At 50.1% G+C, this 25,297-nt stretch overlaps 1 protein-coding gene across 1 annotated transcript in view; it reads left to right on the top strand.

The window, feature by feature from the left end:
- LOC144736554 (IgGFc-binding protein-like) overlaps positions 1–25,017 on the top strand; it is a 77,641-nt gene extending 52,624 nt beyond the window's left edge. The window contains exons 20-35 of the mRNA XM_078619104.1: positions 422–669; positions 1,733–2,013; positions 3,306–3,508; positions 6,669–6,813; positions 7,088–7,341; positions 8,424–8,716; positions 10,074–10,342; positions 11,551–11,750; positions 13,223–13,361; positions 13,937–14,121; positions 14,441–14,544; positions 19,761–19,901; positions 20,338–20,496; positions 21,905–22,001; positions 24,075–24,270; positions 24,881–25,017. Coding sequence (XP_078475230.1) covers positions 422–669; positions 1,733–2,013; positions 3,306–3,508; positions 6,669–6,813; positions 7,088–7,341; positions 8,424–8,716; positions 10,074–10,342; positions 11,551–11,750; positions 13,223–13,361; positions 13,937–14,121; positions 14,441–14,544; positions 19,761–19,901; positions 20,338–20,496; positions 21,905–22,001; positions 24,075–24,270; positions 24,881–25,017 — 3,051 coding nt within the window. The remainder of the gene's footprint in view (positions 1–421; positions 670–1,732; positions 2,014–3,305; positions 3,509–6,668; positions 6,814–7,087; positions 7,342–8,423; positions 8,717–10,073; positions 10,343–11,550; positions 11,751–13,222; positions 13,362–13,936; positions 14,122–14,440; positions 14,545–19,760; positions 19,902–20,337; positions 20,497–21,904; positions 22,002–24,074; positions 24,271–24,880) is intronic.
- The last annotated feature ends 280 nt before the right edge of the window (positions 25,018–25,297 follow it).

The following is a 25,297-nucleotide window of genomic DNA, read 5'->3' as shown; positions in this document are numbered from 1 at the left end:
AACCACAATCATATCAACAGAAATCTATGCATTGATTTATATGAAGACAAGTCCAGATCTTGTGGCCAAGGTTTAGCAAATAGTTTTTTTTTTACATAGCATAGCAATTATTATTTTATAGCAATATATTGGGGGGGACATTTTGAGCATATTTTCATAGTGGGGGGGATGTGTCCCACCCAATATATATTTTATTTACGGCCTTGCCAGTGACGAGTATGTTCATAAGCCCTGGGCATCCCTTAGTACGGGTGCTGGCCTCGTGTGCCATGCCGGCCTTCGTAGGTGCTATTCGCTAACAGCACTTGCCCCAACAGTCTGCTAAGGCTAGATTACCATTGTTGCAACTGCCGTGCCAAAGAGAACTACCGCAACGTTCACAGTAGCAGTGGTAGCACCGACAAAACCTTGTTTGCCACAGCTGGACGGAGTAGCGATCAACGTGCCGTACTACTACTCCAACGGCAGCGCGGAGTTCTCCGTGATTCGCTCGGGGAACTTCATGCGCCTGTGGAGCGACTTCAAGCTGGAGGTTCTGTACGACGGGGGCAGCCACGTCGTGGCACGCCTCCCCACGTCCTTCAACAATGCGCTGTGCGGCCTCTGCTCCAACATGAACGGGAACCCCGGTGACGACTTCGTGATGAGGGACGTCGGCCTCCGACTTCGGCAACAGTTGGAAGATAACGGAAGCCGGCTCTCCCGAGACGTGAGAGTGTGTGTGTGTGGGAGATGACATCCTGCCTTGACGAATGGACGGGGAGCGGTGGTGTAGTGGGTTAGCGTGTTGCGCTACGATCCCGGCGACCCGGGGTTTGATTCCCGCTCATGGCCAACACCAGTGACGATTATCTAAACCGTTCCTGGGCCTCCCCTAAGTCGGCTCAGCCTCAAATGAGTACCTTGTGCGGTGTGTAAGCATTGCCATTGGGGAGACAAAGGCGGTCGGGCGTGGTACTAGCCACCCCTTCGTGTACTGTTCCGGCCTTCATAGGTGCTTGCTAACAGCACTTGCCCCAACAGTCAGCTAAGGCTACACGGGGGATCTTTTTCTTGAGGAATGTTCCACACTTTATAGTGAATGGAGTCTAAACTAGTCCACTGGGCCACAGGGATCCTCCTCCATACCCAGAATTTAGTCATTCCACGTGGCCAGCCAAAGCGATCTGTTGTTTCTGGAGGAACACTGATAGGGGGTGGGGGGTAAGGGAGTTCAGTCTACTTCATGACATCAGACAACAGTGAGTGGCTCTTCTTTTCTTCAAAAGAATGAAGGGGGGGGGGGGCTGAGGGGAGGTGCAAGTCCCAGGCTTATGTGGGCTCAATACCCTGTCAACAAAAGGTGGGTTAACGGTGGTGGTTATTTATGATCCCACTAAAGACGAACATCTGTGGAAAGGATGCAGGAAAGGATAACGAGTGGGATGTCTTTTACGTCCTTCCTGTCCGAGGAGCTGGCTAAAGTGCCCCTCCCCTCTGGGGTAGAGTCATCTTATTGACGCCAAGAGTTGCGCAGGAGGGATTGAAAAAGGCATGGGCGAGATTGGCTCAATGACAACGGTGTGAGGCTGCCAGGATTCCGTGCAGCCCATGGGCACGTAATCCACCAGCACGACGTTTCGGCATCAGCGCATCCGCGCGACGTCACGGATGCACTCCGGCATCTGCCGCCTGCCCGCCAATTGTCTCCCCTGCGGTTTCTCTGTTCTCAACAAAAAAATAATTCTCACAGCGGCTCCGACGACGCAGGCGACGGCAAGGCCCCGGACCCGACCGACGTGGCCGCGGCGTTGGGTAACGACAGGTGCGGCATGCTGAATGACTCCACGGGCCCCTTCGCCGCCTGCGCCGGCGCCGTCGACCCACGGCCCTACGTGGACGGCTGCGTGTTCGACCTGGCGCTGCAGGCCCCCGCCGGCACCGCCCCGCTGTGCCGCGCCCTCTCCGCATACCACGCTGCCTGCGTCGAGGCCGGCGTCGCCCTGGGCGGCTGGAGGAACGAGACGCTCTGCCGTGAGTCGCCCGGCATCGTATCGACCGTCCGGCATTGCACCCTGAAGCAGTCGGGGGCCAAGGGGTCCCCCCAGGTGGCAGCTGCCCCTATGTGGCATCAGGTGCACTCACAGTGCCTTTGTGGTGTATTTGTTACCACGCTGAACGGAAGGTCGACGGGATTCGATTTGATCTCCTGGCTTGGTAAGTGAAACTGTGGTGCAGGTTTCTGGAATCAGCAGCACCAGTGGTATGAATGGGTACAGCACAGTCAATCGACTGGTCACGTGTAGGGAAAGTGTGCGAACTTCCGCTTCTTTTTAAGACATCTTGCCATCATGAGAGTAGGCCAAAGTAACTTATAGAAGGCTTCCTAGAGCCCTTACAACAGCAGTGGTATGAGAAAGTAAACTAAAATGAAAACTTTATTTTTATTTTACCAGGTAAGGCCCACTGAGCTACATAGCTGTTTTTCAGAAGTGACCTGGTCACAAATGACAAAGTGGCTTATCACTTGGAAATGTGTTGCAGCCAAATACTCGAAGCACACATTTCTAAATGTAGACGGAAACACCGGAGGACCCAGAGAAAAATCCACGCAACCATGGGGAGAGAGACACACAAACTCCAAATATACAGCAGCAGGCATCAGGGTTGTTATCGAACCCACGACCTCCTGTATACCAGACGAGGTATTTAACATCTCCTAGGAACCGTCGCACCCCAGTGTAGGTTCTATAGGCAGTGTTAGTCTATGTGCAGTGTTGAGTGTGTGGGCAGCTTTGAGTCTCTGGGTAGTGTTGAGTATATGGGTAGTGTTGAGTCTATGGGTAGTGTTGAGTCTATGGGTAGTGCTGAGTCTATGGGCAGTGTTGAGTCTATGGGCAGTGTTGAGTCTATGGGTAGTGTTGAGTCTATGGGCAGTGTTGAGTCTATGGGCAGTGTTGAGTCTATGGGCAGTGTTGAGTCTATGGGCAGTGTTGAGTATATGGGCAGTGTTGAGTCTATGTGCAGTGTTGAGTCTATGGGCAGTGTTGAGTCTATGGGTAGTGTTGAGTCTATGGGCAGTGTTGAGTCTATGGGCAGTGTTAGTCTATGGGTAGTGTTGAGTCTATGGGCAGTGTTGAGTCTATGTGCAGTGTTGAGTCTATGGGCGGTGTTGAGTCTATGGGCAATAGACTCAACACTCTGGGAAATAGGGAAGAGGTGACGGTCAACATCCCGCCACCGCGGTGCCCAATTTCCGGTAGAGCTGCATCTTGACTTTCACCTCCACCCACTCCTCTCCCTCTTCATCCGTGACCTCTCCACAGCCTCCCCAGTGTGCCCCGGCAGCGGCTCGTACTCGCACTGCGCCTCCCCGTGCCCCGCGACGTGCGCGCGGGGTCCGGGCGAGGGTCAGTGCACGGGAGGCTGCGTGGAGGGTTGCGTCTGTGACGCGGGCTACCTGCTGGAGCACGACCGGTGTGTGCGCGCGGACCAGTGTGGCTGCATCAGCAACGGCAAGTACTACAAGGTGAGACGCGTGTTTGCGTGTGTGCGTTTGTGTGTGTGCCAAGGCCGTAATTATAGTATATATTGAGGGGGACACATCCCCCCCAATATTAAAATATGCTCAAAATGTCCCCCCCAATACATTGCTATAAAATAGATTTCTGTTTATATGATTGTGGTTATGGTTGTACTGTACTTTATTAATCCCTAATCTCTGCGATTACATACAATGCAACAAGAAAAGGTAAAAAAGAAAAAACAGAGCAATGTAATACAATTACACTATTAGACATTATTGTAAAAAATAAATAAAACGTCCATCCTATGTGTTAGTGAATTTTTAAATCTTTTAGGCAGGAAATGGCAAGAAATTATTTTCAAATTTAGATGCTTTTTTCTGGGGGGGGGGGGACCCCCAGACCCCCTGGAAGATTTAGTCCCCCCCAATGTTGACTCCATGGCTACGGCCTTGGTGTGTACATGTAGTAGATGGTACAGATACAATGGGAGGCTGATCGATGCCCGGGTGCGATCGAGGGATGGCTCCCTATTGGTCAATCATGTTATGTATGCCGATGATCTGGTGATTGCTGCTCACTCAGAGGAGGAGTTGAAGGCGCTGCTGCCGAACCTGGAGAGTGCTACTAAGAGGTGGGGTCTTACCGTCAGCCCCACCAAAACTAAGCACTTGCCTGGGTATTTTATGCCACCAAACACTTCACCCCCTCAGCTCCCCACTGGTGACGGAGCAGTTGTGGAGAGAGTGGAGAGTTTCCCATACCTGTGAACAGTGTGCTTATGACCAGCTCCGGTTTGACAGCAGAGGTCTCACTCTGAGTCAGGCGGCAATATATTTTCATCGGCTTCGTAATGCTGTGTGGAAGCTACCTGGTCTATCGCTCCGCACGAAGCTTCGGGTCTTCTCGGCCACAGTCATGCCCTCCCTTCTCTATGCTTGTGAAATGTGGACCCCTCTAATAGAACATATGTGCCAGTTAGAAAGATTCAGGATGGCCTGCCTACCATCCTTCCTGTGTTTAATCAGGCTGGATTGTGTGAGGAGCTCACAAATTCTTGAAAGATATTGACACATTCCCATCAGTGAGCTCCTCCGGCAGGCAAGCCTGCATTGGCTGGGTCATGTAGCCCAAGCAGCTTCTGTTTGGCCGCATAGAGGAGGCTAAACGGGCACGACACAGGCTGGAGAAGAGATGGACTGATGTGGTACGGGAGGATTTGGAGCATAGCGGACTTGCTGAAGACTGGTACCAGCGGTGTCAAGATTGGCCTCTATGGAGGAGGCTCGTGAAGGACTGCTACTGGGCAGTTGAAGCCAGTCGCCCTCGGACAACAACTGAGGGCAGAGGAGCGATGCTCACAACGAGCGGAGTGCCAAGCAGATAAAATGCAGCAAGTTGGCACAGTAGGGGGTACAGCTGGTGCATCTACCAATCCATGGCACCTGGGTCTGTCCCGTGACCTCTTGTCAGCGAGCCTTCAACACTTTACTTGGCCTCAAAGTGCACCTGGCCTGTCACAGGTGCTGTGGTGACGTCACCGTCACTTCGTGGCGAATTGCGGGTATTGATGTGTACGTGTGTGTGTGTAAATGTGTGTTTACGCGTGTGTGTACGTGTACATATGTGTGTGTTGTGGGGAGTGGTGGCGTAGCGGTTAGCACACTGCGTTATGAACTTGGCGACCTTAGTTCAGTTCCCGCTCATGGCCAACACCAGTGACGATTATCTGTTCAGGCTACACGGGAGGTTCTTTCTCTTTGTTTTTGTTGTTGACGTGCGAGAAACAAACCCAGAGGTTCCTGGAGGCTGGGAAAAGAGGGTGCAGTGGTGGCTAGGAGATGTTAACTACCTCGCCTGGTATACGGGAGGTCGTGGGTTCGATCCTGACCGTGACGCCTGCTGCTGTATATTTGGAGTTTGCGTGTCTCTCTCTATGTGGTCGCGTGGATTTTTCTCCGGGTCCTCTGGTTTTTCCCTCCAAATTTTGAATCAACGTCACTATGCGTTTAGAGAATTTGGCTGCTGATATAAATGTCCATACGACGATGACCCACTTTCGCAGAGCTATCATTTGTGATGACCAGGTCGCTTCTGAAAAAAACAGCTTCATGGCTCAGTGGGGCTTTACCTGGTAAAATATTTTTGTTTAGTTTAAGAATGCCACGTGAGGCCTCCTTGTTCATTATCTTATGGGAAATAAATAAATAAAGTGCCACTCTCCTCCTACCTGTGAGGTTCGCGGCAAATATCCACCTTTCGGAGCAGCACGGCACAAAACACGCAAGGCACACGTGTGTCACGTGGGGTGCACGTGCAGCTCGGGATTTCTCCTTATTCTTGGATATACAATTCCTTAACACTCTCCTGTGACACCGCGTGTAGTTTTCATAATGCGAATCGGATATAACGCGATGAATGTATTATAGGGAACGTGCTTTTATGAAACGCGGATGCCAATTGTATATAACGCGATCGAGCGAACGGTTGTACGACTGCCTCGGCGTAGCATCGCCACGCAAGGCATTGGGATGCTGCTGGATGCTTCTAGATGCTACCCACGCACCTCAGCCTTTGTTCGGCGTGCGTACGCATCTCACGTGTTATCGTGTACTGTGCTTTACTCCCTATATATTATATATTAATGATTAAAACGAGATTTTTTCCCCATAACGCGGTGTTCTTCGAGAATGCAACTATCACCGCTGCGTTATAGGGGGAACACATACTTTATTGTATTGATGACGCACCTCCCGTGCAGCACATCTCGAGTTGGCCTACAGCAGTCTCGCCAAGGTGGACTCCCAGTCGCGGCTGTCCCACAAGGTGTTTATGGGTAATGTTGATGACGATGACATTGATGAGGATGATGAAGCAAATGTAAACGATTATGTTGTATTGATGATGACTCGAATGCTGATTATACTCTTGATGATGATGTTGTTGATTCTGTGTGTATGTGTGCTTGTGTGTTTGCGCGTGTGTGTATGCATGTGTGCGCCTGTTTGCGCGCGTCTGTATGTGTGCGTGTGTGCGCGCGCGTGTGTGCGGTGTGTGAGCGTGTGTGCGTGTGCATGCGTGTGTGTGTGTGCGTGCGTCTGTGTGCGTGTGCATGCGTGTGCGTGCGTCTGTGTGTGTGTGCATGCGTGTGTGTGTGTGCGCCAGCTGGGAGATGAGTTCATCTCGGATGACTGCAGGAGCCGGTGCGTGTGCGAGGCCGGCGAACTGGAATGCGACGCCTTCTCCTGCCCTGCCCTCCACACGTGCGGACTCACGGACGACGGCAAGATCGGCTGCAATGCCCTGGAGGGTGAGGTCATCGTCGTCACCATCATCATCGTCAACATCCTCACTAATATCTCCAACGTTACAATCAATACAAACATCATCATCATTACAACCATTCTGCACGTGGGCATGAGTCTGTAAGGAGGGGGAAAGTGTTGCTCTGTGGCTTTCCACAATTATTTTTTATTTCATTGGCAGCCATTTACCTGTTCAGCCTTCTTCCTCCCCCGTGTGTAACCACCCTCCCCCACTCCACCCATGCCCCCTTCCACCACCGCCCACCCCCGGACCTCCAGGTCACTGCCAGGCGTCCGGCGACCCCCACTACGTGACGTTCGACGGGGCCTACTTCGACTTCATGGGCACGTGCGCGTACACGCTGGCCGCCCCGTCCACGCGTTACGCCGGCTCGCGGCTCAGCGGCGCGTGGCACGTGCTGGTGGAGAACGAGGCGATGGGCGCTAGAGCTACTGTGTCGTACACGCGCGCCGTCGAGGTGCGGCTCGGCAACCACACCAGGGTTAGACTCTTGCCCGGGGGCGTCGTCCAGGTAAGGGTTTTTGGCTTGGCAATTTGTTTTCATAAATAAAGCACACACAGACAATTTCAACGAATCGAGTCGACAACAAATTCCAGACACGGACGTGCTTGTTTTGATTGCGTGCTATTTATGTTGAACTTATTTCGCACCGCCGTACGTAGTCAACCGTGCTCATCGGAGGTGCGTGGTAACTGACGCATTTTCAAAGTAAAAAAAAAATGTTATTGATGCCACCAATCTAGCTGTGGATGTGGTTGGTTGCCAAGGGAATAGACCAGAGGAAAGCCACTCATATGCAGTGTTGCCATCGGCCATCCTTGAGGTTCTTCTGCCACCCTAAGACGTGGGAAAGCAGTGGCATCCCAACCGAGCACCTTGATGAAGAGCCGATTAATGGAACAGCCCTGGTTTCTCTCTGCTGCCCCGGAAAAAGTGGGGATCGCTCTCAACCAGCGTCCCCACAACATCTCGTGAAAGATATTTCCTCCGTAAATCAAACTATCGAGGACCGCACCAAATTGTGATTCTGGTGAGGTGCCAAACCACAAGGCGTGTGTGTCACTGATCACTGCCCCGATATAACCACGCTGTGTTCTGGTGGAGCAAGTGGACCTTTCCACTCAGCTACTTGCCCCCCCGGATTACCATGGAATGGCTCACAACGTTCAATGCATACTGGTAGCCCGTTGCCTTTTTGTGTACAAACGCCATGTGAAAGAAGGAGTAATGAACAGATTACCCACGCTCCCACTAGCCCTGTGGTGGCGGACTGTATGTGCCAACTTTTCAGAACGCTCTTCCAGAAGACAGCTTTCCACAGATATTCATTACCCACCAGAGGGCAGAAGGACCACCACCAGCTGTTTAAAATAGATTTCCGGAAGACATTTTAAAGTTGCGAGTTCATAAACACCTCATTAAAGACGATTCTCTTGAGCACCGTATTCCTTTGATTGTAAAACACGACGAACAATTTTTCAAAATTACCCCAAAGTTTGGCGTGCGGCTGACTTTCTCGAGTTTCTTAAAATGCAGAGAATATGATAAACATGAAGCGATTATAACGACGAATCACCGTCGCCGCCCGACAGCTGAACGGCGAGACGGTCAGCATGCCGGCGCTGCTGCCCGGCGCCACGGTAGTGCAGCTGGGGAGCCTGGCGGTGCTGTCGGCGCCGGCGGCCGGCCTCACCGTCAAGTTCGACGGCGTCGCCTACGTGGACGTGGGGCTCAAGGCCGACTTCGCGGGCGCCGTCCAGGGGCTGTGCGGGAACTACGACGGGGACGCCGGCAACGACTTCACGGGGCCCGGCGGCGAGCGTCACCACACGCCGCACACGTTCGGCAACGCCTGGCAGAGCGAGGCGTCCGCCAGTAAAGCGACGTGAGCGCTCGCACCAAGGCTGTAGCCATGGAGTCAACATTGGGGGGGACCAAATCTTCCAGGGGGTCTGGGGGTCCACCCCCAGAAAAAAAATCTCAATTTGAAAACGAATTTCTTGCCTAAAATGTCAAAAAATTTCACTAACACATAGGATGCAATTTTTATTTATTTTTTACAATAATGTCTAATAGTGTATTGTATTACATTGCTCAGTTTTTTTTCTTTTTTTACCTTTTCTCGTTTCATTTTATGTAATGGCAGAGATTAGGTATTAATAAAGTACAACCACAATCATATAAACAGACATCTATTTTATAGCAATATATTGGGGGGGACATTTTGAACATATTTGAATATTGGGTGGGGGGGGGATGTCCCTCCCCCCAATATATAATATAATTACGGCCTTGGCTCGCACGCACAAAGACAAAGATCTTCCTCGTATTGCGTGTAACAAATTGTTGGGGCTGTTTGTGAGTAGGCACCTATGAAGGCCGGCATGGCACGGCACGTGAGGGGGCGGGTGGCCAGTACCACCCCCGGTGTGCGATGTGTACGACACATCGCACCAGGTACTCATTTGAGGCAGAGTCGACCTAGGGGAAGCCCAGGACCGGTTCAGATAATCGCCACTGATGTTGGCCGTGAGCAGGAATTCAACTCGGGTCGTCGGGTTCGTAGTGCAGTGTGCTGACCGCTACACTACCGCTCCCCATGCACACGCATGCACATGGACACACTTTACAGACGGCTCTCTCATTTACGGATTAGTCTGACAATCGGGCCTAGATATGAAACTGTTTGGATAGTCCGGAAACGACAACTATTGTTTCAGATTAATCCAAAGATGCAACGTTCATTTCATGCCGTCGCAGGGTAGCGATGTCACCTCCATGATGTCACGGGTAGTGACGTCACAGTCATGACGTCACACCAATGCCATTCCCGCTAAAAGTGGTATGTAACGTGGCTGACGTGATTTTGTTGGCACAAATTACACGTCACGTTATCAAGCAATCTAAGATCCGAAATTGTGCTTGAAAATTCGATTGAAAAAAAAATATCAAACGCATTCATAACGCACGCAGATGTCGCGTCCCCACGGGCACGGGGAGATCAAGCTGGACCCTGTTCTAGCCACTGGGTCATTTGGGCCCCGGCCAAGATTATTCCAACCAAGCGGTTGTCTCCTTTGTGGTGGGCGTTGTGGCTAATTGACAAGAGCAGCCGTTGTACTATTCCGCCAGGCCACGCTACGATAACAATGTTAATGTCACAGGCCTCAGATCCCCCCACTCCCACCTTCGACCCCCAACCCCAACCAAAGCATCTCTCTCTCTCTCTACAATGATTGCAGCTGTGGGCCAGACTACGGCCACACGGTGGTGCCCGGCGACGCGGAAAAGGCGTCGGCCGAGGTGCTGTGCGACCTCTTGCGCAGCGAGCGGTCGCCCTTCGCCCCGTGCTTCGCAGCGGTGCCGCCCCAGCCGTACTTCACCAACTGCGCGTTCGACCTGGCCCTCGTGACGGGGACGGCGCTGCGCTGCTCGCACCTGCAGGGATACTTCGCCACGTGCCTGGCGCGCGGGGTGCTGCTCGCGGAGTGGAGGGCGGCCGCCAACTGCCGTGAGCGACATTTTCCTGTCTCACCGTCGTCGTCGTCATTGTCACCACCACCACGACCAACGTCGGCACCGCTGCCACTATCCGCAACCATTACCGGCGTCATCAATTGGCACTGGCGTGGCTAAACGGTAGCGCAATTTGTCACTTGTGGCAGAGGTTCGTGGGTAGAGCCCAGTGGCAGTGTTAGTTCAGAGTAATTGGCTGCTGCTATGCATTTCCACGTGATGATACGCCACTTCGTTGAGCTATCGTTAGTGGCCAGGTCGTTTCTGAAAAAGAAAAGCGATATAGCTCCGTGTGCCTTACCTGGTAAAATACAAATAAAACATATTTTCAATAGTTGAAATACTGATAGGTATTAAAGATCCAGTGACGTTTTTCGAAAATAAATAGGCCATGTATGCAGGCGTCACAGTCAAAACTTCCTCGTTTGATAAATTACTCTAAAATCACCCAATTTGGAGACAAACCAGAGAGCAACATCACCCCATGTTGGCAGACTTATGCCCATTTTGTCGCCTGCGCAGAGTTCTCCTTGCACTGCACAGGAGCAGCTGGCACCTTGGACCCCCCTTGGCTAGACTGCAGCGGATGCCTCGAGATAGATGCATGGGAGGGAGTGGAATACAAATTGAGGTGATCATCATGATCGTGTATGATGCAAGAAAGCGTGGGTCTTGCAGGCCACTCATTATTCACTGTCGGCTCTTCCATTGCGGCAGATACTGGCCAATCCTGGTGTGAGTGTAACCTTGGTGAAAGGGTTATTTCCATTAGCTCACAATCTGTGTATGTGAATGTGTACACACTGCTAGTGTGGCTAAATGACAGTACGTACTGTGTATTTGTGTGTGTGGGAAGCGATGGAGTAGCAGTTGGCGTGCTGCGCTGTGTATCCGGCGATCCGAGTTCTATTCCCACTCAAGGCCAATACCAGTACAGATTATCTGAACCGGTCCTGGGCCTACCCCTAGGTGGGCTCAGCCTCAAATGAGTACCTGGTGCGGTGTGTAAACTTCACCACTGGGGAGACAAAGGCGATTGGGCATGGGACCGACCACCCACCCCCTCGTGTACCTTGCCGGCTTTCAAAGGTGCTCGCTAACAGCACTTGCCCAGACAGCCTGTGGGAAAAAGCTACACGGGTTATCTTTGGTGTTCACCGCACTGGCGTGCCGTGTTCACCTGCGTGTATTTGTGTGCCACAGCGCTGACGTGCCCGGCTCGCAGCGCGTACAGCATGTGCGCCCCACCCTGCCCGCCGTCGTGCGGACTGCCCGCGGCCGCGTGCCCGCGGGGCCGCGTCTGCGCCGAGGGCTGTGTGTGCGACGCCGGCTTCTTCCTGCAGGGCGGCACGTGTGTGGCGGCGGCGGACTGCGGTTGCACGCACGACGGCGTCTACAGAGATGTGAGCTCGACACGATCACGCTGAGATTAACACTGAACCTATTGCTCACCCTATCGCTCACCCTACGTTCATCGCAAGCACGGTCCCAAAACCGACACTGCATGCATGACGGAGTCTATAGAGACGTGAGCTCCACACGGTCACACTGAGATTAACACTCGCCCTATCACGTATCAATACTGGGACATAAATACGATTCTACCACTGATACTGCATCGCAAGTGGGAGGCTGCAAATGGACGCAGGAAAGTCAAACGACACTAACGAGATATCTGGGACACTTTTTCCAGCATCAAGATTTTTAATGATAAAACAAAAGATTTGACCAATTTTGGCATGAATACACGAGGTGTTAACATGCAAAAACGAGACACCTTTTAACTATTACAAGGCATCAAATCTTTACGTCTTGTAATAGGTATATGTGGTTAATGCAGTATGTGTGGTTAATGCAGACTCGATGCCATTTGTGTATTAGGTATCTGCATCATGGCAGATGCGGATACCTGATGCACAAATGGAAAATTCAAAGCTCTCCAGTAGTAGTGTGCGACTGTGGTCATCCAGAACAGACCGTACAACGCCTAACGACGCAATGACACAATGACGCAAATGCAACACGGGTGCTGTTTTTCAAGATGGCCACCATATTTTCCGCTCATGTACATTTAGATACGGAAATTGATTTGAGTGATCTTCGTGTCTGAATACTATACTGAATTACATCTATGTTACACTTAAACTAAATCCGCGATAATTAAATTACTCCAGTGTACTTTTGATGTCTATTAGACTTGTGTATATGTTATTATCAGCCCTACAGATACATTCACTGGGTATAGTAAATCTACCACATTTCATTATGTTATTTTCCTAACTTCATCAAATGAGGTTCTTCGGTGTGGCACAAGTAGAAATGAGCACTTACAGTTTTATTATTTTTCTCTCAATAGTGGAAGTTGGTATTTTTTTTACAAGGTCCCTATTTGCTCTAGGTTTCAACGACACGTGTATGTACACGGTCGTAATCAATATTTGATTCTGGTCAGTGAGTGGCTGCCCGGGCTCTTGAGTGACCTTGTTTGCATAATTTCACATGAGCTGCGTAGATAATGGAGGTCTGCTATAGGCCTGCTCAGCGTGACATTGTTCCATTTTACAGGTAAGAGACCTACGTTTGTGAAAGATAATTCCAAAAAGGTTAATAACCTTCAACATCCCAATGCCTTTTGCAATGCTACGCCGAGGCAGCCATACCACCACTTATTCCTACTCGCACATCGTAGTTACATTCACTCGATTACGTTATACTGTATATCCAATTTGTATCCGCGTTATAAAATAATGCGTTCCCTAATAAATTAATCGCGTTATATGCGATTCGCGTTATGAAAACCACACGTAGCAGGAGAACTGACTATGTCATTACTTAATTGTGTGGTCCCGTCTGTGCGTGTCGTGTGGATTCCCAGGTGGGGAAGTCGTGGTATAGCCACGACTGCTCGCGTCGCTACAGGTGCCGCTCCCAGGGGGTGGTCGTGGAGGAGGCAGGCGGATGCCACGGGGGAGAGGCGTGCTTCCTCAAGGAGGGCCGCTTGGGCTGCCACCCAGGTACGCCCTATCCCACCCCCCATCCCACTCTCTTGCCAGGACCACCCACACAGGGACGCCATCACTCATAACCCCTTTCTCGACTGGCGCATCCAAGCTGAGCTAACGCCGGGGCCACTCAGGGTGTGGGTGTTTTTTTTCCCGCTGGCACAATCAAGCCACGCCAGGGCGTGGTGCTGCCTATGAGGTGCCAGGTGTTTTTTTTCCACTGCAGAAGCTGAGCCATACTGCCAATGTCACAAGCCATGAACGAGTCATGACGCGTGTAGACGATGCGGCGATGTGTTGCGCTCCTCGCAGCAGAGGTGGGACAAAGTCATTGTTATGCAAGTCCAAGTCGAGTCGCAAGTCATCAAATTCATGACTCGAGTCTGACTCGAGTCCAAGTCACATGACTCGAGTCCACATCTCATAGGTGGGACAAAGTCATTGTTATGCAAGTCCAAGTCGAGTCGCAAGTCATCAAATTCATGACTCGAGTCTGACTCGAGTCCAAGTCACATGACTCGAGTCCACACCTCTGCCTCGCAGTGTGCCGACTGACGACCCCTCTTCCTCCTTCTCTTCCCCCGTAGCGGAGGTGGCGTTGTCGTGCGAGGGAGAGCGCATGTCGGCGCGCATCCCGCGCGTGCTGGTGCTCAACTACACGGCGAGCGACACGCGGCTCAATGACCCCACGCCGCCCGGCTGCTCCCTCGTCGACGACGGAGACTTCATCACCTTCGACATCGGAATAGCCGACTGCGGCGCCGTCTGCCAGGTGACGGAAGATCACATTCAGCACGTCCATTGATTGACTGATCGTCAATGGATCCACAAATTGACTGACTGACCAACGATTATTTTTTAATCGACAAATAGACAGACTGGCTGGCAAACTTGTGGACCAACCGACGAGATGGAGTAATGAAATGAGCTCTTGTGCAGTTGCTACCTGGATTGTTGCATCGCGAGGACTGCAATGCATTGAGGAGACCTTTATCTAAAAGTGGATAAATCATGGCTAACATTGGTGATGTGTCTTTATCTCTCCCGCACCGTGCCCCTTCTTATTTCTCCTTTGCCCTGTGATCCTTCAGGAAGTGGACAAGTCAATGATTTTTTCCCAGACGGTGATGCTCAAGGCAAACAACAGAAGCCAAGTAATCACTCGCAACTTCAATGACATCCAGGTTCTCATCAAGTACGTGCGTTTGTTTGCGTAATATTTGCTAGCTAACAGCACTTGACCAAGCTGCCTTCTCTATGCTTGCAAAATATGGACCCCTTGAAATGTGAGGAGCTCACAAATCCGTGAAAGATCTGGACACAGTTTAATCGGTGAGCTCCTCCCGCAGACAAGGCTGCGTTGGCTGGGTCATGTTGCCCGCATACCCAGCCACCGCATTCCCAAACAGCTTTTGTTCGGCCAGATAGAGGAGGTTAAAAAGGCGCGGCACAAGCTAGAGAAGAGATGGAAATGTGGTATGAGAGGATATGGAGCTGACTGGTACCAGAGGTATCAAGATTGGTGTCTGACCAGCTAGTTGTGCCTCAGGCTTGTTCCATTTGGCCCGGCCCTCTAGCTGCTACCGTAGGCGCACACCAGGCTCAACATCCCTGGTGAGTCGGTACAGTCAGCAGCTGCCAACGCCGAACCCTGGGCGGCGGTTAACTAACCCGGAAAACTCAGCTTGTCTGAGCCTGGGCGTGTGGAACCCCTGGTGGAGGAAATTCCACCAAAACGGGTCTTTGGACCTTCCACTGCAACCAGGACCATCTCCAGTCGTCTTGACTACGTCTTGCCACTGGGTACAGATGCGGCTGGTCGAGAGAGTGAGGTTGAATGCTGCGCAAATCACCCTCACTTAAATCCAAGTTCTCTGCGCAAGTCATGGCACTTTTTACCATCGTCATTATCCAAGTCCTGTGGCGATGGGTGAGCGACGAAGCAGCAGGCACGGATATGCTGGAAGCTGTAGCCGCAAACCTGCACGCAGGCGGCTCAGGATATTGGTCGTTCCCTCACTGGACCGAAACAGCAGTGAGGTCCGGCAGCACCCTGAGTGACTGAGCAGCCCCATTCAGGATCACACTGCTCACCTCCGTAGTGAGGAAATGGTTAGAAAAGGTACCCTAAACATTGTCTGCTTCAAAACATCCTGGCCAGCCTACCGCAGCTGGCGGGATCCCATACTTGCGGTCGAAAAACAAAAAGAAAAAGAAATAAAATGAAAAAGACCAAAGTGATACCACTCACTGTTGGCGCCTGGAATGTACGCACTTTGATGGACACATCTGGATCAAAAAGACCTAAGAGACGCACCGCCCTCGTGGGCAGAGAGCTGGCCAGATACAATGTGGATGTTGCTGCCCTTAGTGAGACCCGAATGGCCGATACTGGACAAGTGACTGAAATGGGTGCAGGTTACACATTCTTCTGGAGCGGACGAGGCCAGGAGGAGAGACGTGATGCTGGTGTTGGTTTTGCAGTAAAAAACCACCTGGTCAACCGACTGGCAAGCCAACCCAAGGGGATAAACGACCGTTTAATGACCCTGAAGCTCCACCTATTGGGTAAAAAGGCGGCCACCATCATCAGTGCCTATGCCCCTACCATGCCCAACTCTGACGAGATCAAAACCAAGTTTTATAATGACCTGGAAGTCATTATTGCTGCCACAGCCAGCTCGGACAAACTCCTGATACTTGGTGACTTCAACGCCAGAGTTGGAAGTGACCATCAATCATGGAATGGAGTCATAGGTGCACATGGCATTGGAAAATGTAACAGCAACGGTCTTCTACTGCTGAAAACATGCTCTGAATTTGACCTGCTCATCACAAACACGATATTCCAACTACCAAAGCGCAAGAAAACTTCATGGATGCATCCTCGTTCACACCACTGGCACTTGATTGACTACGTCATCATGAGGAGGAGCGACCGGCACGATGTCAGGGTGACCAAGGCAATGTGTGGTGCTGAATGTTGGACTGACCATCGTCTCATCATCTCCAAACTTAACATCCGGATTAAGGCTCCCAGACGCCCACAAGGAAAAAGACGTGTGAAGCGTCTTAACATCACTCGCCTACAACAGGAACACACCAGACTGGCCTTTGTTGAGGCTTTAGACCATCACCTGGAGTCTCTAAGCTTCGAGCATACAGACGCTGATGCAGACTGGACTGCTCTCAAGACCGTGCAGCATTCTACAGCCCTTGAATCACTTGGTGTTCCATTACGTACACATCAAGATTGGTTTGATGAGAACGATGCAGAAATCCGAGCACTCCTTGACGAAAAACACCGCCTGCATAAAGCATATCTGAATGACAGCAGCTCAAGTTTAAAGAAAACTGCCTTCCTCAACATTCGCAGGATTGTCCAGCAGAGACTCAGAGTCATGCAAGACGCCTGGCTGTGCGCAAAAGCCGAGGAGACTCAATCTTACGCTGACAGTAACAACACCAAGCGCCTCTATTATGCACTCAAGCAGGTCTATGGTCCGCAACACTCAGGAACTTCACCTTTCCTGAATTCAGATGGAACAACACTCCTCATGGAGAAGGACAAAATACTTGCAAGGTGGGTCGAACACTACAGCGCAGTCCTCAACCGGCCATCGTGCATAAATGAGGAGGCAATTGCGAGACTGCCTCAAGTTGAAATAAACCAGTCCCTGGCTGTTCTACCATCCATTGAGGAAACCAGCAAACACTATGAGATCTCTTTTACCAGTGGCAAAATATAATGGTAGGTTTTTACCCTTTTAACTGGTACAAAAAATAAAGGTGTCAGTTTTGTACCAGTTAAAAGGGTAGAAACCAGCAAAGCCATAACACTCCTCTCATCAGGCAAAGCTCCAGGGTCCGATGCCATTCCAGCAGAAATTTACAAGGCTGGAGGGCCTCGCTTAGTCGAGAAACTGACCAACCTCTTCCAGTCTCTGTGTAAATTAGAAGCCCTTCCCAAGGAGTTCAAGGATACTATTATAATCAATCTATATAAGAGGAAAGGCAATCGGCAGGACTGCGACAACCATAGAGGCATCTCTATACTATCAATCACTGGCAAAATCTTGGCAAGAATCCTTCTGAACCGCCTAATTGTCCACCTAGACCAGGGTCTGCTACCTGAGAGTCAGTGTGGTTTCAGAAAAGTCCGCGGAACCACTGACATGGTATTTACTGCCCGGCAGTTACAGGAGAAATGCCAAGAACAAAATGTTGATCTATATATGGCTTTCGTTGATCTAACAAAAGCATTCGACACAGTCAGCCAGGAGGGCCTATGGAAAATCATGGCCAAGTATGGGTGTCCAGACAAGTTCATTGGCATCGTGCGCAATCTCCATGATGGCATGATGGCCAGCGTCAGAGATCAGCAAGAACTCTCTAATCCGTTCCCAATCACAAACGGGGTGAAGCAAGGCTGCGTTTTATCGCCAATGCTCTTCAGCATGGTGTTTTCTGCGATGCTGCAATACTCATTCCAGAACCACAACACTGGGATTAACTTCATCTACCGTTTTGACGGTGGGCTATTCAATCTGCGGAGGATGCAAGCCAAAACTAGAGTGGAGGAAGTCACTGTTCGAGAACTTTTGTTTGCTGATGACTGTGCTCTGGCTGCTGGCTCAAATAAAGATATACAGGACAGTATGAACCACCTCTCCTCAGCTTGCAACAACTTTGGCCTAACAATCAGCACAAAGAAGACTGAAGTCCTATACCAACCTGCTCCTGGGAAACCCTACACTGAGCCAACCATCTTTGTGAATGGGTAAAAGCTTTCAGCCATTGACAAGTTTATTTACCTTGGTACTACACTGTCTCGCGCTGTGCACATAGATGATGAAGTTAACATCCGGATTGTCAAGGCCAGTGCAGCCTTTGGACGTCTACGTGACTCGGTATGGGAAAGGACTGGCATCAAGCAGGAGACAAAACTGAAGGTCTACCGGGCTATTGTCTTACCAACTCTTCTGTATGGGTGCGAAGCCTGGACAGTTTACCAGCGCCATGCCAAGAAATTGAATCATCTCCACTTGAGCTGTCTGAGGAAACTGCTGAAGATCAAGTGGCAAGACAGAATCCCTGACATGGAAGTCCTCCGCAAGGCAAATATCCCCAGCATCTACACCTTGCTTGCGAAGGAACAACTTAGATGGACTGGCCACGTGACCAGAATGCCCTACGCGAGACTTCCAAAACAAGTCTTCTTTGGCGAGCTGAAGAATGGCAAGCGAGCACAAGGTGGCCCCAAAAAGCGCTACAAGGACACCCTTAAAGCTACCTTGAAGAACTTTGGATTCGACCTGAAAAGCTGGGAATCCCTAGCACAGGACCGACCTGCCTGGAGAAGGAAAGTACAGGACGGTGCAGTCCTCTGTGAGAGTAGGAGAAGCTCCTGTGCCATCTTGAAGAGGCAACAGCGCAAATCTACCAAGGAAGGACGTGTGGTTGCACCTCAGAGCTCTACATCCTCCCTGACCTGTCCAGTGTGCCACAGAGAATTCCGGGCTCGGATTGGCCTCTTCAGCCATCTGCGCACTCATCAAAACCCAACAAAATGACAAACGTGCCTTGGTCATCATCAACTTTGATGGACGAACAAGAGAGAGAGTGAAGGACGCTACTGAGTAGTTGGAGGCAGACGCTCTCCGGCAACAACGGAGGGCAGAGAAGCGACGCTCACAATAACGAGCGGAGCGCGGGGTGACTAAAACACAGCAAGTTGGCACAGTAGGAGGCACAGGTGGTGCATCTGCCAGTCATCTCAGTCAGTCAACCCATGGCACCTGGGTCTGTCCCATTACCTCCTGCCAAGAGGCGTTTGACACTTCTTCACGCGGCCTTAAAGTGCACATAGCGTGTCAAAAGCGCTGTGGTGACATCAATGCCATTTTGTTGCGAATGGCGGTTGTAGTTGTGTGCATGTGTACACTGTACACTATTTGCTTTTAATTCCTTGTCTCGTTATTGTTCTCCATATTTACGGATGAAAATATCTAAGTTGTGTTGAAAAGTGTTATTTTAGTAGGATTTGGATCATAAAATATGTTCTTAGGACCGCATCTTGGGTTGAGTAATGGAACCTTATAGGAAAATATATTTCAATATACATTACAATTTTTCACTGTAAGTTCAGGTTTTCAGCCCAAACATATGTCGAGGTAGGCCCATACAGCCAAGAAGCAAAACTATATAGTACAATAAAAACGTGCAACAATTACCTTATGGGAAACGAATATCGTGGTAACCACTATATATCGTGAAAATTGTTATTGTACCATGAACAATTATATCTCGGCAACCCTCACCACACCTCCGATTAGCACGGTTGGCTACGTACGGTGCCAAAAAAATTAAACATTCATACACCGCACCTACTACCTCTACCCCTTCCCTCAGATGTGTGTATGACAAGCGCAAGGGTCTGGCCGTCAGCTTCACTCCGGACACGAACAGCATCTTCATCAAAGAGGAGGGGCTCGGAGAGTTCGTCTTCACCATCGACATCTTCACGACGGACGCGTTCGCACTCGCCTACAGGCAGGGCTCTTCACCGCTCATTCTAAAGCCTCCCCGCTGGTAGACCCCGAGTAGAGGTGGCACTTGACGAGTGGTAGCCACAGTCACGACGAGGGAGATGTACAGGATGTGGCATGCCGGCTGCAGAATTATCTTGACTGAATCATTGACCCGGACAGGTAAAGCTGCAGCCTTGCACTTGCTTGCTCATGTCACTGTTGGCAGAACGGCCTCCAATTAGGGGGAGCACTCGCGAGCTCCCCTGAAGGATATTTGTTTGGCCAACTTTTAAATGCTGGCTTGACATCTGGGAATAGGTGGGGGTACCCACACTGTGCCCCAACACATGAGATCTGCCCATCGATTAACTTTGGTGCACCCATTATTACTGCAAGTCCAGGACGCTTATCGTGACACCATAGACGGAGCCGGCTGAAGTGAACCCCCGTGTCTGTAGGAGGAACGACTTCCCGGTGCACTACTACGAGAGCCAGGAGATTTATCTGCAACTCGCCGTCAACTCCACCCTGAGCATCGCCCTCTTCGCCGAGAATTGCTACGCGACCCCCAGCGGCGACCCCCGCGACCCCATCCGATACGACCTCCTGAAGGACGGGTGAGTGAGAGGGGGCCATGGTTTGGCGTTCAGCAAAGTGGGAAAGTCCGGGATGCTCATCCGGGAGACGTGGTGGTGAGATAGTGATGTGGGGGAAGGACAACAAACTAAACACAAAAAAGTAATTCTAATTAAATTAGTTTTCAATCTAGATGATTTAAAGTGCATAGCTCCAGTGGCTTGCTAATATCGGCAGGAAGAGCATTTCAGATGACCGCAGCAGCACATCTAAAAGCGTGCAATGCAGTGACGGTCTTTGTTCGATGGTAAGTCAATGCTGCTCCGAGCATGATGGTGGTTTATGCTCCTTGACTAAATCAGCAAGGTATTGTGGTTCATTTGTGGTAAGTACTTTGTGTGTAATGAGTGTGACTTTAAAATGTATTGTTCACCAACCAAAAGACAATGCAGCTTAGCGAGCATTGGACGGACATGGTCGGACCTTTCAGTACCCGTCACGAGATGTGCCAAAGAATGTTGTACACGTTGCAGCTTGGCAATGTTTTTGCCAGACGTCCCATAGAGTAGCGAGTTGCAATACCGAGCCTTGTTGATACAATGCTACACACCACCGCGTTGGCTGTATCACGACTCAATAATGGTTGAATGTATCGTAGAGCTCTGATTTGAAATTGCAGGACCTGACTATATTTTGCACGTGATCAAACCACATATTCGAGGCTCTCCATATCAGTGCGGTGTACAATTGTGTATCATCAGCATAAAGACGCATCTATGCGCAGGAGCACTCAAGTGACACTCGGACCTTGGCTCTGCACCCGACTTTGTTCAATGTAGTCGGTGTGAGCTTACCTGTGATGAATCCCACGGATAATTCTTGTGCTCTCTCATACGTGTTGCTGTAATTACTGTAGAGAGCCAGGTGCATTTTTTTATTATTATAAGCGAATGCGATGATGATCAGAGATAGGGACCCCAAGCCTCACATGCATAGCAGGCTATGTCCAGCAGTGTGTAGACCGTTCAGAGTACGGGGCACCCGCCCCCAATTTAGATTCGGGTGGACTCCGTACTGAGGGACTGAGCCGAGGTGTTGTGTAACATGGAGGATGATACAGCGGTGTGTCTGGTCATTTTTGCAGGCACGCAAATGCTCCTCGGAAGAGCACTTTGAAATAGAGCATCGCCGTTTCGCAAACCTCTGGTGCTCATCGGTTGTGGAGTCGCCCACTTCTCAGGAGGACAGAACACAACACAGAGTATCTACCTCCTCGTCTACGAACTTTATTATTTTATTCTCTATTTATCCGACCTATCCCCTGGTTAGGATTCATGGGAGGAGAGGGACAGGGCGGGCCGGCTACAACTTAGCAACTCACTGCATGAAATCCTAGTGATGATGCTGATGGTGATGATACTGACGCTGCCGATTTCTGTCTCCCAACAGCTGCCCCATCGACCCCACGTGGAGGAGCTACAGGAACTTCCTGAAGAAGAATCAGTTCAGCTTCACGGTGTTCAACTTCATCGGCAACTTCCACCAGGTCTGCCCGCCCAGACACGGCCATTATGAGCCACCTGAGTGAGAATGAGGCATCTGAAACGCACCATAGTGTAGCCTGCCCATCCTGTCTCTCTCTCTCTCCTGCCGTAATTGTAACGAGATAATAGGCCAGCTGATGAAACGCATTCGCGTTGGGTTGTCATCACTCTGAGCCTATCAGATGTGAAGACCAGAGGAGGGGGTGGGGGGTCAATATAGTCATATACATTACAATGGGTCTCTATTATTAGTTGGGTTATTCATAGTAAATCAACATACATAATGTATGTACATTAGTTAATGCATTAGCTCTGTCCAGCAGCGTATATATGTATGTACATTCTTGGCTCCACGGTGGCGAGATGTTAACTACCTCGCCTGGTATGCAGGAGTTCGTGGGTTTGATCCCGACCCTGACACCTGCTGTATATTTGGAGTTTGCGTGTTCTCTCCTTGGTTTTATGGATATTTCTCCGGTTTTCCCTCCACATTTAGAATTAACATGCATTGACAGTGTTTAGCTGCGATAGATTTCGACACGATGAGCCACTCCGTTGAGCTATCATTTGTGATGGCCAGGTCGCTTCTGATAAAAGAGCTACACAGCTCAATGGGCTTTACCTGTTAAACATAAAAATGTGTTAATAATATGTACATTATTGGAACCTCATTTGCAGGTAAAAAATATGATAATAGTTTTTTTACCCTTCTATCTGGCAACAAAACTGACACCTTTTTTACAAGGAGTCATGTTTGCATAGACCACAATACCTGCAGCCATAATGCAAACAAAAAACATAACTCTGATAATATATGCACTGTCCTTGAAGATGATTGGTCCACACCCGAGACAGCTTTCCTTAGAGCCTAGTCTCACATGGGTTGGACCAGATGACGCCAAAAGGCGCACAACTCAAAGACAATTCACCATCAGAGTATATTATCAGAGTTATGTTTTTTGTTTGCATTATGGCTGCAGGTATTGTGGTCTATGCAAACATGACTCCTTGTAAAGAAGGTGTCAGTTTTGTTGCCAGAGAGAAGGGTAAAAAACCAATTATCATACTTTTTACTGGCAAATGAGGTTCCAATGGTGTAAATGCTTACCCCGAGCTCTCATACTCTGATGGTGCATTGTCTTTGAGTTGTGCGCTTTTGGCGTCATCTGGTCCAACCCATGTGAGACTAGGCTCTAAGGAAAGCTGTCTCGGGTGTCGACCAATCAACTTCAAGGACAGTGCATATATTATCAGAGTTATGTTTTTGTTTGCATTATGGCTGCAGGTATTGTGGTCTATGCAAACATGACTCTTTGTAAAAAAAGGTGTCAGTTTTGTTTCCAGATAGAAGGGTAAAAAACCAATGATCATATTTTTTACTGGCAAATGAGGTTCCAATGGTGTAAATGCTTACCCCGAGCTCTCATACTCTGACGGTGCATTGTCTTTGAGTTGTGCGCCTTTTGGCGTCATCTGGTCCAACCCATGTGAGACTAGGCTCTAAGGAAAGCTGTCTCGGGTGTCGACCAATCAACTTCAGGACAGTGCATATATTATCAGAGTTATGTTTTTTGTTTACATTATGGCTGCAGGTATTGTGGTCTATGCAAACACGACTCCTTGCAAAAGAGGTGTCAGTTTTGTTGCCAGATAGAAGGGTAAAAAACCAATGATCATATTTTTTACTGGCAAATGAGGTTCCAATGGTGTAAATGCTTACCCCGAGCTCTCATACTCTGATGGTGCATTGTCTTTGAGTTGTGCGCCTTTTGGCATCATCTGGTCCAACCCATGTGAGACTAGGTTCTAAGGAAAGCTGTCTCGGGTGTGGACCAATCAACTTCTAGGACAGTACATATATTATCAGAGTTATGTTTTTTTTTGCATTATGGCTGCAGGTATTGTCGTCTATGCAAACATGACTCCTTGTAAAAAAGTGTCAGTTTTGTTGCCAGATAGAAGGGTAAAAAACAATTATCAGTATGTACATTACCAACCTTTGGGCCCAAATATCGTTTGTGTATTCATCTCTTCCCGCCCCCTGTTAACCCACCCCCGCCCCGCTCGGTCGGCAGGTGTTTGTCCACTGCGACGTGATCGTGTGCAAGGTGGGCGAGCCCAACACCCGCTGCCAGCAGGGCTGCCTGCGCACCGGGGGGGGCTCTGCCAGGCGCAGGAGGAGCGCGTTGGAGGACACGGTGCAGTCGGAGGTTCACACCGTCTCACGGGGCCCGCTGGTCTACGGGGAACCGGCGGAGCGATCGCCTGGAGGTACCCACCACCCCCCTTACAGATAGACAACAATACAACAGAACCAACGTTATACCGCCGCCGCCGCCGCCAAACCATTGGGCAACCTCTGTTGACTTGCCGCACGGTGGTAGCTCGTTTTACCAGCTGTACACATGGATTGTGTCATGTTATCCCAACATGCGTTGGGTTCCAGGAAGTATTAAATTAGCTATCATAACGGTGGCGTTCATAAGCCCCCGATCAGACAAAAAGGGTTTGGATAACGACTGCTGGGGCGAGTGCGATTCAGTCGACCGGCCTGGAATGCCGAGGCGAGACATTTTGGCACTGGTTTGTGTTTCCCCAAGTTTTGGGCGACTGTTTGATCAGTGAAAGTCCCCAATAGTAACAGAGCTTGAAACTAAAGTTGTGCGCATATTGGCTCGTTTTTACGAGGATTAGTGTGTTACGGACGGGCAGTGAGACAAATGGACAGAGCTTTAAACTGCATATCTATTAAAATGTCGAGTTGACATTGGAAGTGATGAGTGGCTTAGATTCGCGCAGTCAAACCGTGAGGACGATGTCGTGATGCCGTGCCGCCTCCTCTTCTCCCACCACCGTCTCGCCCTTGACCCCAACCCCGCAGTGAACTTGACCCAGCTGCTGACCCCGCTGGCCGTGGTGTTTGCGGCTCTCTTCGTGGGCGGATCCTTGATTTACCACCGCAGGCAGCAAGGACACAGCGGCGGGTACAGCCGCCTGCCGCTGGAAGTCTCCGGGTGAACGGGGAAAGGAGTGGAGGAGACACGGGGAGAGAGAGGAGACATGGGCAGAGGGAGACGGGATGGATGGGAGATGGTGAACGTTAGTCTATGTGCCAAGATCATTTAATATACGTGTCAATGCAAGTCGAGGGGACGTAACTTTATTGGTTCAACATTCAGTACGTGGCCATGAACATGTATCAATATGTTAAATTAATGAGATATAAAATAATCCACTTTTATTCAACGGTTTTACTTAACTTTGTCCTCCTGTGTCGTGGTCAAATCTTGTAATCTGC

Source organism: Lampetra planeri, chromosome 61, assembly GCF_965212315.1.
Source record: "Lampetra planeri chromosome 61, kcLamPlan1.2.h2, whole genome shotgun sequence".
NCBI lineage: Eukaryota > Metazoa > Chordata > Hyperoartia > Petromyzontiformes > Petromyzontidae > Lampetra > Lampetra planeri.
Note: the sequence above shows the minus strand (reverse complement) of the source record. Positions and strands in the feature narration are given on the sequence as shown.